Genomic DNA, 13,572 nt, shown 5'->3' with positions numbered 1-13,572 from the left:
GATATCCAGCTGTGGCCCCCATTTATATCATCTTGGTGAGTCTTGGGTAGCGATGGGTGAAATGGCAACGTGTAGAGTAGAAAACCAGTACAGCCTTGACCCCGCTTACTGCTGAGGTACGGGTTACACAGGCGAGCGCGTAACGCCAGTTCTGTCTCGGTCTCTCGTTCACATCGCCACAGAAGTGCACTGGGCTTTTTAAATGTGACACGCTGCTGGCCTTTCTGTGGAGGACATTCAAAATGTAAAGCTGCTTCCCAGACCAACCCCTATGCAAAATTAATGGAGCTCCCCATGGCTCAAAACCAGCAGGACAAGTGGGCCACATGCGGCATATCAGGGTCTTCCCAGCTTTGCAGCCGCCCTCTAGCTCTGCAAATGGTCGATCTTTACAAAGTCGGTGCCTGGGCCTTTCTAATGAAAGGGCTCCGAACATCTGGCTTGGTGACGGACTGGGACCATTCAAGATGTTAAACTGAATTGGGGAGGAGGTGGTGGCTCTGTCACTTATTGTGGCTTTTGGAATTTAAAATTCTGGTGGGGTGACGCCGACCTCGGAGAGGGAGAGATGCTGAACTTTCTGTTTGGGGGTGGAGCCTGAGAGAGGTGGTGTGCCCATCAGAGGGGGTGGAGCCTCGGTGAGAGAGAGAGCCCAGTCAGTGGGGGTGGAGCTTGGCAGAGAGGGTGTGCCTGTTGGGATGGGTGGAGCCTGAGAGAAAGCACACCCCTGTTGGAGGGGGCGGAGCCTGATAGTGTGCCTGTTGGAGAGGGTGTTCGTGACAGTGGGGGTGGAGCCTTGGAGAGAGAGAGAGACAATGAGCCCCTGTCTGAGGGGGTGGAGCCTTGGAGAGGCGTTTCTTCAATGGCCAAAGTGCCACATTGTACCATACTAATTGGGGTCTTCAGACTCCTTTGTGATGTTGCAGCCTTGTGCTAAAATCCTTTAAAATTAATTTTTATACCTCAGAATGACGCATTGAAAATGGGATTTTTACAAATTTTTGCATAAACAACTGTAAGCCAGGAAGTTGAAGAAATTGCCCACCCAACTTGGGGACAACGTTGTGTTGAGGCAGAGATCTGGAGAAGGCTGCAGTGCTGATGTTTCTGAAGATCGTAGCACCCTCCATGGTTTTTAAATGGAAGACGTTTGGAGTGTCTGTGACCACCCAGCCAAACTGAGCAATTTTCGGAGGAGGGCCCTGTTGGGAGTGCTGACCAAGAACTTGATGGTCCCTCACACTGACCTCCTGACAACTTGTGTGCTTAAGGGAGAAACTCAAAAAAAGGTAAGGCCCAGCACCACACTCCTCATCGGGGGTTTGCAGCAGGTGACACACAAAAGCTCACTTGGGGTTTGCAAATAGACACCTGAAGGACGTTGACCTGATCTTGTTTCTCATTTCTGGAGCAAAGTAGGCGTCGTGTGGTCACCTGTGCAATCCCAGTCCAGTGGTGAAGTGCGGTGGTGGCGGCAGCATCAGAAAGTGGTGGAAAAAAACAGAGACCCCCTCATGAAAATTGCACAGACCACTCGGGACTTCAACCTGGAAGTTCAAGGTTCACCTCCCTAAAGGACAAAGCAAAGGCCACACAGGAACAGCTTGGGGACAACTCCGGGAGCGTCCTTGAGGAGCCCAGCCTTGAACTTCTCACGTGTGACCTGTCAGTAGCCGTCCCCTGGTGGTCTCCGGCAAGCTGGACAGAAGTTGAGAGGCTCTGCAGAGAAGAATGGCAGAGAAATCCCCAAAACAAGGTGTGCAAAGCTTGTCGTGTCAAACCCAAGACGAGGGACTTCAGTGACAGTTCAGTTGATAAACGGCAATCACAGTGGATGGAACGGCGGACCGAAGAGGAGACCGCACGGCAGCGGCTCGGGAAGGGGCGGGGCCACGACTGATGAGTGACATGAAGCCCCCAACCCCTTGATGAACTGCAGAGCCCCTGATGCCCGCGGGCTGTGAACACTCGCGCTGATGTCTCTAGTGGCCGTGCAGCGAGGGGACTGAGGTGGCAAATTGCCATCTGCTGTGGGACACGCATTGAAGCGATCTTTGAAAATGCCCGTGTCCTTCTTACCACACGCGCTACACAATGAGCTCAAAAGTTTGGTTTGTCACCGTCAGTTGTGGGCGCACATGGCGCTTCATCAAAGCTCATTCCGTATCCTCCACCGTCTGTCACACCGGATACAAGTGACCCGAACACACGACACGACAGGACGTCTCCGAGCCTCCCAACTCAACTCACGGACAAATGTGGGGGACTTGAACCGGCGCGCTAACCACTGCGCCGCCGCCCAGCTACAGACGCTTAACTCACTCACGACTGCTGAGATCCGAGATGCACGAATTGGCCGCGGAGCGCCCTCTTGTGGCCACGACCGCGCATTGATCAGCAGGGCTCAGTTACTTCCAGTACTTTTCGGCGGCCTCGCTCTCGGGGGCGCATCGGTGGCCATTCGAAGCAAGAAATTGCAAAGTGGAGGGGCCTGAAAAGAATTAGGTGGGCAAGCAACAAGCCGTTTCGGAGAGGTGAGTGGGTGGGGGTTTGCGGCAGGAGTTAATGTCGAGCTAACTAAGTTCGTCATTTTTCGGCTTCTCGATTTAATGACAATCGAAATAAGATCCGGTGGTGTGGTCCCCATTGTACATTAAGGGGGGGGGGGGGGGGGTGTGTGACTTGCCCGGAGCTTCGCCCTGTTCCAACATGCCCCAGTATGGATATTTCTGTGAAGCGCTTTGAGCATGGGAAAGGCGCTGTATAAATGAAATGCTTTATTATTATTTCTGACGAATTAAATTAATGATTGTATTGTGAAATGTGACAATGTAGAAAAACAATGTTATCTGAGCATAAACAATTAGACGTGTCATGAAATATGTTTTTTAATGACTCCGTCATGTCCTTAATTATGTCTTCTGATGCCCCGGATCTTCCCAGTGTCACCATTGCAGCTGGCACTTCAGATGCTCCTGGCGAGGTTCTTGAATTAAAGCAGCCGCCTCCTGCAGTAATTCCAGGTATCTTTTTCTCGTGCTCGTGCCACATTTCACAATACATTTATTTGTTTATTTATTTGTTTTCAGGTTTATTTAATTTTGCACGAAATATCCCTCAGCATTGGACGCGAATGAAGCGACCCTGAGCGGCGCGCGTCCTCCGACAATCTGTGGAGGTGTCCGAGCTTCGCAGTTTAGTGCCGGCTGTGACCACGAGAGGGCGCTCCAGGGCGCTTTGTGCGCCTCAGAACTCCGCGGCACGGCGAGTCACGCAGGCTGATAATTTGGGGGGGACGCGCCTCTGTGTCTCAGCCCACATATCGTCGTGTTTTGATTTGTTTATTGTCACATTTCACAAGTTGGTTTTGTATTTAGAATTTTATTTATTCCTTTTAAACACCCGTGGACTTCCAGACTTGTGTGAAGACATCGAGGTGGTCCGCTGGCGTTAATAAAGTCCAAAGGCTGAAGGCGTGTGACTTGGCTACCTAAACGGGGCTTCTTCATTATTGACTTTGACGTTGAGTGTCATCGTGGGGCTCGCAGGTTGTCGTGTTTTTGTCCGCCGTCCCACTACGTGTCATCATCTCGGTGTGCATAAAGCGCTCAGGTCTGCTCGTCTCTGGTGACTCCTTGCGGAGCACATCCGTTACTCGGGGGTGACACGCGAATTGGCTTCCTTGTGCCAGGCTCCGTTATCCATGCCCATGAGTTTCTGTCTGGCCTGTGGCTTGGAGGACGAGTGCCATTTTTAATGCCCATGAAAATGAAGCGGCTTGGTGCCACAGTGGTTAGTGCTGCTGCCCGGCTGCTCCGTGGGAATTCTGTTCCAATCCCAGTACTTGTGTATGGACTGCTCACATTCTCTCTCCCCCCGATCTAGACACACGCATGGCACAGATTGGCATCTCCTGTGGGTGTGCCCTGTTCAGGTTTGGTTCCTGGGTGGCACCTGATGTGGTTGGATTAGACTCTTGTGACCCATGCAGGGTGAATTGGAAAAATCAGGTTTGGAAACAATGGCTGGACGTAATGTTTATATAGCGCCTTTCATGGTGATCTCAGTGTGCATGCAGCACCTTTCATGGCATTCTTAATCTTTATATCTTTCATGCCATTCAGAGGGCAGATGCCATCACTGCCTTGTTGCAGGTGGAGTTACGCTGATGACTGCTGTGCCAAGTGGCCGCTCTGAGGATCTGCGCTGGTATCCAGGAGGTTGAAGGTTCGAATCTGCCAATAGAGCTCCTACTCTGGTGGGCCCTTGAGCAAAGCCCCTTACCCTGCAGTTGCTCCAGGGGTGCTCTGTAGGCCCCGAGTGGCAGCGGTGGGATTGCGCCTGACGAGTCTTTGCACCTGTGCACCCCCTGCTGGGCATTAAGGACATGCAGGCCTGTAATATGGCAGGGGGTCTGGTAGTACAAGTGGACAGGGACATCGCACGTCAGGGGCCAGCTGGTGGGTTTGTCATCCCCTTGTGTGACACGGACACCTGCTGTGACATCTCTGAAGGTGATTGTGCAAGGCGCTATATATAATGACATCTGACAGCAGGCAGGGGGCACTGAAGTTCATTTCAGTTATTTAAAGATTTGTTATCGCTATGAAATGAAAGTGAAAGACTGAAGACCTCGATAAACAAACTCCTAAGTAACTGAGGGCCAAAGTGCCATCGTCAGCCCTGGCAGGCCTTTACAGCCCCCTCATTCCATCGTGAAGGTCTTGTAAGTTCAAGTGTAAGACGGCTGAGCTCGTCGTTGACTGAACACAACAGTCCGTCGGGTGGGTCTTCATGGAGTGAACACCAAGTTCCACCAATGTGTTAAAATGTAATCCGTGCCATCCTGGTGCCCCCTGCTGGGCTTTGAGATCTGCTGGACGAGTAGCTGGTGGCCTTTCTGAAGATGTCACATTTGTCGATTTCCAGTGAGGCTTGAGGTCAGGTTCTCTGCTCCTGATTGACACTCTGAACGCCAGGATGACTGTCACTCCACCGTGTTCTGGCTGGGGTGACATTCTCACATCGAGCTGGCATCATCAATGACCCGCAGGACAAAGGGCGATGCCAGTCCAGCACTTGGACAACTGTGCATGACGATGATGGGGAGAGCCAATCAAAAAAGGTGACATTGCGACTGACGCTCGGGCACCCGCCGTTAGGTCTCACGTCAGCTGGCAGTGACGTCTCGCCATGTGATTTTAATAAAGTCACCGCCACCTGCAGTGGGCACTCATTGCTGTGTACCGTGTAGTGTGACCATTCCACTCCCCCCCCTCCACTCTTAAGGTCACTGTCACCATTTTTGGTCGTAGACTTCATGTAACGGAGCGGTAGATAAATCGACAGAACTTTATTTGTCCCGGTAGGGAAATTTGTCTAAGATGCTTTGAGTTGCAGACGGTGGCAGCGGACTTCCTTGGCTGACGTGCTGTGACACTCCCAATGACTCCGCCATACTGTCCCCAAGGCCGATGTCACACCTTATGATTTTTCTCCTCTGATTTTCGGTTGTAGACTTCATTCCGTCATTTTGAGAAAGTCACAGTGAGTTGTGGACAGTTGAAGTGGACCCTCATTGCTTTCAGCTGTGTAGAGACCCCCAATAAGTCCGTCTTACCCCTCTAACACCGTCGTCACACTATTTTCACACCACTTTTCCTCCCATTTTCCGTTGTAGACTTTATTAACATGATTTAAAGTTCATCACAGTGAGCTGAGGTCTCCCGTTGCTGACCGTGACCCCCATGACTTCCCCTAAGACCGCCGTCACACCACCTGCCTTGACCTCAGATTTTTGGTGGTAGACTTCATTTCCATAATGTTAAGATAATCCTGCTGGGCTGCTGACAGCCTTGTCTGGAAGTCGTGTAGTGTGGCGCCCCCCCAATGACTTGGGGCCAGCGTGACGCCGCAGGACTCGAAATGACTTCAAGTCACAGGACAACTGCAGTGCCGAGTCTCGCTGCCTCTGCGGAGGTCAAATTACACGACTCGGGATCGCGGGGGGCGACTGATTCCAGGAGTCCGTGTTGTCCATATTATACCCTGAAAGTGGCGGGATGTCACCTGATAGACATTGTAGACCACCAGGGGGTGTACGACACCCCAAACCCCGGGCACAACACGCACAGAGCCCACTCTTGCCACACGGCATGCCTTTATTTAAGGGGGGGGGTGCACTTTTCTTTTGCTCCTGCAACACTGCACAGTACAAGCACCACATTTCTTTCTTTCTTTCTGCTCCCCGACTGGAGTGAGGCGGCTCCGTTTATCGCGCACCCCAAAGTGCTCCAGGTCTCCAACTCCCAGCATGCCCTGCAGGACTCCTTGGTGCCACAGCAACCCATGGGGGAGATCATGTCCCCACTGTGCTCTCTCCCTCGGTCTGGCGTCCTGGCTCCTCCCGAGTTGTACCAGGGGTACCCATCTGTGCCCAACAGAAGGCAAGCCTACCAAAAAGACTTGAAGCAAAAGAAAGTGTGTGACTTGGAACAAACAAGTCAACGTTCAGACCTGACAGAAATGTCATCGCGGGACCAGAAACGGGGAGCACATGGACTCGTAGGGTCAAAGTTGTCCGAGACCAGAAAGCCCACCAGCATCCCTGAGGTCTCATTTTCGCTCCCAAGGGTCCGCAGACGTTCACTTTTCTCACAGTGAGGTCTTCTTTCAGGTGATTCTGACGCTCATGAGACCCCCTTAGTCCTCCTTTTGTGTTTGTTTTTCATTTGAGATGAGCCGTTATCTCTCTCTGGGATCCGTTATCGAGTAGCAAAGGTGAATCTCCAGAAGGACGTGAGGAGCGCAGCCAAAAAGACGGCCATAAATGGAGATGCGAAGGGACAAATTCCATGATGACAAAGCAGAGAAGCTGAACCTGACAGATCAAAACAAAATGGCCGCCCGCTCAGCGGGATTCCGTATCTTTCTGTCGTTTTGTGTGACTTTGCACTCGTTTGGACTCCTAGAATTCGTCTTTCATTTATTCACTTACTTTATTAGTTGTATAATTTTTGGTCGTTTTTGCTGCCATCCATCCCATTCGGGTCTGAGTCACGGGGGGCAGCAGACTAAACCAAGATGCCCAGAAATCCCTGAAACCCACCCACTCCTCCTGGAGGATTCCGAGGCGTTTTGGCTGCCATTTTGTGTTTTTAATAATCGCTGTTGCTATTTTGGACACCCGTCGCCGGGACAGCGTTGTCAGGGGCGTGTCCTCAAAGGTCGTGACCCGCAGGTGAGTGACATGACGGCTTCAAAGGTCATCTGACAGTCTAGTCCCTCATCCGAGTTGCGGATTCAAAACCCCTTGGTGTGAATCACACTTTGGTTTCAATCTTTGACTGCACTTCTGGCCTTTTTTGAGAAGCGTGATTGGCAGTTTGATGTTGGCTTTGGCTTGTTGTCTCTTTTGATCCCCCGGTTGTCCGAGCCAAAGAGCCCACCGGCATCCCTGAGGTCTCATTTTAGCTCCCAAGGGTCTGCAGACGGTCTGGTGCCACGTTCACTTTTCTCACAGCGAGGTCTTCTTTCAGGTGATTTTGATGCCTTTGACTTCCCTGTGGGCTCATGAGACCCCCTTAGTCCTCGTCGCGTCTTTTGATCCCCCAGTTGTCCGTGCTAAAGAGCCCCCTGTTTTGACCTTTTTCTGTCCCTCATCCGCTTCCTGCTTCTCACTTGAAGTCCTTCGCTGACTGAATGCGGTGGCGCGGTGGGACTCTGTCTGTGCCAGGTGCGGGTGTTCACCCTGGCGCTGTGTCGCGTCTCAGCTGGGGTTCAAATTCACGTTTCGTGTCTCTTTTGATTCTTTGATTTATGTTGTTTACGTGTACCATTCTTTATTTTTGGCTTTGTCTTTGAATGTCAGCTGCGTTTTCTTATGTTTTGTGGGTAGTCCCCCAAGAGGCGGAGTCACCTGCCAATCACTACTAGGAACCGCCCTCCACCCTGTAAATCTGGAAGGTCTTCGTTTCAAAGGTGTCCGGAGTGCCAAGTTTACGTGTGTTTTGCTGGGCTTATTGTGATTTATGGATTTTTTGGACTTTCTGCTCTTTTTCTTGACTTTGCTTTTGTTTTGGGACTCATTTGATTTGGATGAGCTTTCTGTTTCAGGCAACTCCATTTTGCCTTTATGCTCCACTAAGCATCATTGTAATTAGAATAAGAATAATCCATTTTAAAAAGATTATTGCTAGCTGGGGTTTAATTGGGATTTCCCCCTCTAGTGAACATTTGGTGGAAGTGCTTTGGGACTCCTAGTCCATGACACAAGCCCTCTGCTCCCACTTCGGCGGTCTGAATACGTTACAATATAATGCAGACATCTGCTTCTGTCAAAGCGGGGGCCTGCAGGAGTGGCCGGCTGTGCTGTCCTACGTGTGATGGTCGGGGTCTGTCACACATTTTAACGCTCCCTTCTCCATTGTAAGACCCTTGTCTCGCATTCCAGCCTAATATCCTTTCTGCTACCGAGTGAGCCCCGTCTGCTCAGCTTTCAAATCTCACGACTTCAGTTTAGCACACCCTGACTAGAGCTGCTGATTAACTGTGCAGACTGTCATTAGCACTAAAACAGAAGTCACATGACAGTTAGAATTTGTTACTCACCCTCAGCTCTTCTGTTTCTCTTCTCAGTACTCAAACGTGGCACTCGGTGCCCACCTGCCAAGTTGTTTTGCCTGCCTCAGGTAAAGTTACCTCTGATGGAGGAGCTCTGGAATTGACGGGTAGAAGGGTCCTTTCATCGGATTGGCTGGCCCAGCTGTGGAACGGCCAATAGGGGGAGGCAGCTTGATGGCTGAGGTCTCCAGGACTCTGAACAAATCCAAATCATATTGTGGGATATCATTTACTGTTAAATTCTGCTCCGTACTTGTAATATTTTTATATTGTACTAGCAGGAGTACCCGGCGTTGCCCAGGAATCTATAACTGGTGTGGATTGTGTCTGCTGTGGCGTTTCAGACGCCCTTGAAATAGACTTTTGTTCTGGCACCGGAAGTGGACCTTCCAATACGTCTTTTTTTCAGTGGTGTGGGTACATTAGTGAAAAGCAGGACAATTATAATGTGTTACATGGGATAACGTACAGAATAAGCACCACAGTGAGATGAGTTTTTACCTTATTTACAATACGTCAGAAAGCGAACAAACAGCACCAGTCGGTCAGAAAGACCAACGCTGAAATCGTACTGTGATGGATGACAGCCTGCCTTCCCTTCTTTGAGATGTTTCATTCGCTCTTACATCGGCGGCCCTTCTCCTGTTGGCAGACAGCCTGCTTTCCCTTTCGTCAGATGATTCACAAGGACCACACGTGCCACTAGATGGCGCCGCCGTTAACGTCTGTTGCAACGTGCGGCCATCTTGTCGATGAGAAGTACGGGGGTGTGTGCCGAACAATGTGTTGGTGAAGAGGTGCCCTGCGCTTCACCACAAACATACCACATGACCTCCTCTTGGTCACAAAGGAGCCCCATCCCCAGTTTGATCGGACGCCCGGTGCAGATTGGTGTGGCGGACAAACAAACACATCGCCTGTTCTTTATATATTACAACAACAACAACGTTTATTTATATAGAACATTCTCATACAAAACAGTAGCTCAAAATACTTATAATATTATTATTATTATATTAGACTGAGGAGGACGTCTGTCCTGTTGTGTGTATTTTATTGTATTGCCCCCCCTTTTCTGTTTGACACCCACTGCACCCAACGGTCTCTCCTTGATCTCCCTTTCCTGAGGTTTCTTCCATATTTTTTTTTGGGAGTTTTTCCAGGCTGGGGGGCTGTCAAGAGGGTTAGGGTCTGTTAAAGCCCACCACAGCACTCCTTGGGTGATTTTGGGCTACGCAACGATAAATTGTGTTGTATTAACGTCTGATGTCTTATGGAAGAGGACACCCCCCCCCACTTCAGTTCAGCTCCCCCTTTGAACAGTCAGATTAATTAGCCCCCCCCCCCCCCCCCCCCGCCCACTTTTATACATCACACGAGCAGAACGGAGGCTCCATTAGAGGTGCGGTCTGTGAAATCCTCTTTGTGTGATGAAACGGAGCAGAAGAGACTTGAGAAATAAATCGTGAAAAAGACCAAAGTCGCGTCCAATGAGGCTGTGGTGCCCCCAGATCCCCCCGTAGTGGAGGGGAATAGAAAGGCCCCATTGTGAGGGTCGCATGTTCGGATTATCTTACAAACCCAAACTGAGCAGCACGTCCGGACGACTCCACACTTTATTAGCTTTACATTCCGATGAGGGCGCCTTTACAGCACTGAAGCAGAGATCATTCACGGCGGGATTGAGTTTAAATAAAAACGAGCGCCACGTGTCTGAACGAGAGCACAATAACAGGACATAAACACGAACATTTAGAGAGACGCTTCAACGCTGATCGTTAGACTGTGGAGTTAACTCAACCGCAGCATCGGCGGGGTCTCGGCCTTCGAGGCCTCATTCAAGGCTGGGCACAAATTCCATTTTTGTATTTCCTTTTGAATCCTCTCAATCATGACAACCGAGGCCCATAACTAAGATACGAGACCCTGAATTTCAAAGCACAAATTCATTTTAAATAACGCGCCACCCACGGCGCCCAGTCAGTTTTAGATTTGATGACGTGGATCGAGAGCGACGGTAGTTCAGGATAAAGAGTTTGTGCTTCAAGTCAGACTCTTAAACCCCACACGAGAGACGAGGACGGTTACGTGATTATGTGTCACACGCTTGCCACTCATTCAGCACAGTGACACGCTGGGCTCCTCGAATTCTGCCCTTCGTCGTGTATTTCAGCTCTCTGACGTTTTCTAATATGCAGGGCCCACAAAAAGACTTCACCCCTTGGAAGTTTTCCCGTTTTATTGTTTTACAATATGGAATCCCAGACTGCGGTGGGCTGGCGCCCTGCCCGGGGGGGATTTGTTCCTGCCTTGCACCCGGTGCTGGCTGGGATTGGCTCCAGCAGACCCCCGTGTTAGGACAATGACTGACTGACTGAATCCCAGAGGATTTAATTTGTTATTTTTTTGACAAAGACTCTTTAATGTCAAAGTGAAAACCCATCGCTGCAAAGCGTTCTAAATCAGTTAAAAGTAAATCAAAAATTTGATTGGATGTTACTTCTGCGCCTGAGCCTTTGTGACATTCCTTTTTGTTTTTCTCAATTGGAGTGCAGCCTAGTTAAGCGACTCCCTCGGGGTCACACAGTGGTGTCAGTAGTGGGATTTGAACCCCCAGCCTCAGGGTTTGGAGTCTTCACCACTGTGCCACACTGTCTGAATGTGCATGTGACACACCTGTCACTAGTGCAGCCGATTTGGTTTTCAGGAGTCCCATAAACAAATGAATGGACATCACCCGGCAGGCGTGTCCAGCGATTGTTTCCAACCAGTTTGGTGGCCTGACCCCCACAATGACGACACAAGAAGACTCCAAACAGCAAGGGATGGAGATGAGAAACTCTCCAAATTCAGTTAAATCGGTCGTGAAGAAATGCAAAGAGCGGGCCGTCCACAAAGAGACGAGTGAGGGCGGCCAGCAGGAGACCTCTGAGAACTCTGAAGGAGTCACAAGCTACAGTCTGATGAGACTGGAGGGGCCGCACACACAGCGACTGTGCTTGAGAGTCATATGGGAGAGCAGCAAAGTGAAGAGACAACCACACAGGACATGACGGCATAAGGTGTCGTCACACACGCGCACTTGGGGGGCAACCAAAGGGTCCAAAAGACAGTGATAGTACGAAGCTCAGAGGGCTGGAGACGGGTGCCGATGCCTTTTCTCCTCTTCCTGAAGACCTACTGAAGACACTAAAATCAGAAGAAAACAAATTACATGCCTGGTTTCTGTCCTCCACTGATGACCTCACTTCTGGCCATTCCTCAATGATGTCTCTTCTGTTCATCTCCGATGACATCACTTCCGCGTCCCTTTTCCGGTCCGGACGTCATTTCCAGCAGCCATTTTGTCTGTTTTATCTGCTGGATGCGCACTACTCATTATAAACCAGCCTCTGTAAATTCTGATTGCCGACTGTAATTTTTTTTGCAACTGACCTCAATTTCAACCTTCAACTTCTTCACGGCAGGAGATCATAAGGGGAAGCTTCCCCAAAACTGTCTGGTTATTGTGTGTGGGAGATGCTGAAGTCAACTGGAAGAAGGTTGTGTGGTCTGATGAGACCAAAATGGAGTCTTTTTTGGCCATTGGACTGAGCGCCATTCCCACTATGTAGCAGATTGAGGGGATGCTTCTCTGCAGCAGGTCCTGGAAGGCTTGTGGGGGGTCAAATGAATTCAGCAAAATAAGGGGAAATCCTGAAGAAAAACCTAATGGGAGTCTGCAAGGACCATGCGCCTCAGGAGAAGACAACGAACCAAAGCCAAAGCGCCACAGGAGTGACTTCAGAACATCGACGTGAACGTCCTGGAGTGGCTGAGTCCGAGTAAAGATCTCAGTCCAATGGAGGATTTGTGGCTGGGCTTGACTTGGCGGTTCACACACGGGCAACACGACAGCCTGAGAGAGCAAAGAAGAACGGGGAGAAAGGGCAGAGCTGACAGAGTCCGACTTAGGGCTGTTGTGGCTCCCGACGGTGCACCTCCTGACTACTGACTTGACGTTTTACATTTGTAGTTCATCTGGACCACCCTGTAGAGACCTGTTTTCACTTTGACATTAGAGAACCTCATTCTGTTAAGAAAACCAAATTAAACAGACTGGGGTTCAATGTCATAAGCCACTAAAATTAGAAACTTTTTTATAGGCCCTGGATAGTAGTTGGCATATTTTTTAAGTACGGCACCTGCCATTTTGTGGCGTTACCTGTACATTTTGTGAGTGCGCCCAGACATCTGCTGCAGAAGGCACTCAGGATCCTTCCATTACACACCTCGTGGCCCTAATGGCAGCGTATGTTTGATTTGTGCTATAAAATAAGATCTGCGTAGAGCAAAAAGTGAAGCATTGCAAACTTCTTACAGTACAGTACTACTGATGTGCAAAATACGGACGTCCAAAGACGTTTAGGTAAAGTGTCACGGCTTATGGAGGCTCCCCTGCTGGCAGCAGCATTAAACTTGCTCAAGTCACCACTTGCGCCCTGACCTTCGCTTCAGGTTGTCTTTTCAGTGGAATCTGCTTGGACGTCTGTTCTTCACAACCCTTTATTAAAGTGCACAGTTGGCCCAACTTCCTTCACACAGCGAGCAGGAAAGAGGAAAGTGTAACAATAAGCAATGGCCTCCATCTCCAAATTACAGGATGACATCCATTTGGATCGGAAGAGGGTCCTGGTTCTCGTAGATCAAGCTGTCGTCATCCTGTCAACAGAGAAGACCGAGTCAGCACCCCAATGCTAATGTCACTGTAAATCAAGGAGGCACCGCGTGACATTTTAAATGACTCGCTGTTGAGCCACCACACTGCGTCAGACTGTCATTATCCGCTAAATCAGAAACAAAGACATCTTCACCGAGGAGGACATGTAAAGGATTTAGGCCGAGTGACCTTTTACTGTGCTGTGTCTGCGACATTACGATATCCATGATTGTACAGGACATGAATCGTAA

The 13,572-nt window shown here is 50.0% G+C and overlaps 1 protein-coding gene and 1 long non-coding RNA gene across 2 annotated transcripts in view; one reads left to right on the top strand and one right to left on the bottom strand.

The window, feature by feature from the left end:
- The window catches only part of LOC127525970 (uncharacterized), a 495,457-nt gene that overhangs the window by 239,412 nt on the left and 242,473 nt on the right, over positions 1–13,572 (top strand). The window lies entirely within an intron of this gene.
- Positions 12,620–13,572, bottom strand: part of LOC114665776 (chitin synthase chs-2-like) — a 56,947-nt gene continuing 55,994 nt past the window's right edge. The window contains exon 19 of the mRNA XM_051919406.1: positions 12,620–13,323. Within this exon, the coding sequence (XP_051775366.1) occupies positions 13,258–13,323 (66 nt within the window). The 3' untranslated portion in view covers positions 12,620–13,257. The remainder of the gene's footprint in view (positions 13,324–13,572) is intronic.

This window comes from Erpetoichthys calabaricus, chromosome 15 (genome assembly GCF_900747795.2).
Source record: "Erpetoichthys calabaricus chromosome 15, fErpCal1.3, whole genome shotgun sequence".
Lineage (NCBI taxonomy): Eukaryota > Metazoa > Chordata > Cladistia > Polypteriformes > Polypteridae > Erpetoichthys > Erpetoichthys calabaricus.
This window is presented reverse-complemented; position numbering and strand designations above follow the sequence as displayed.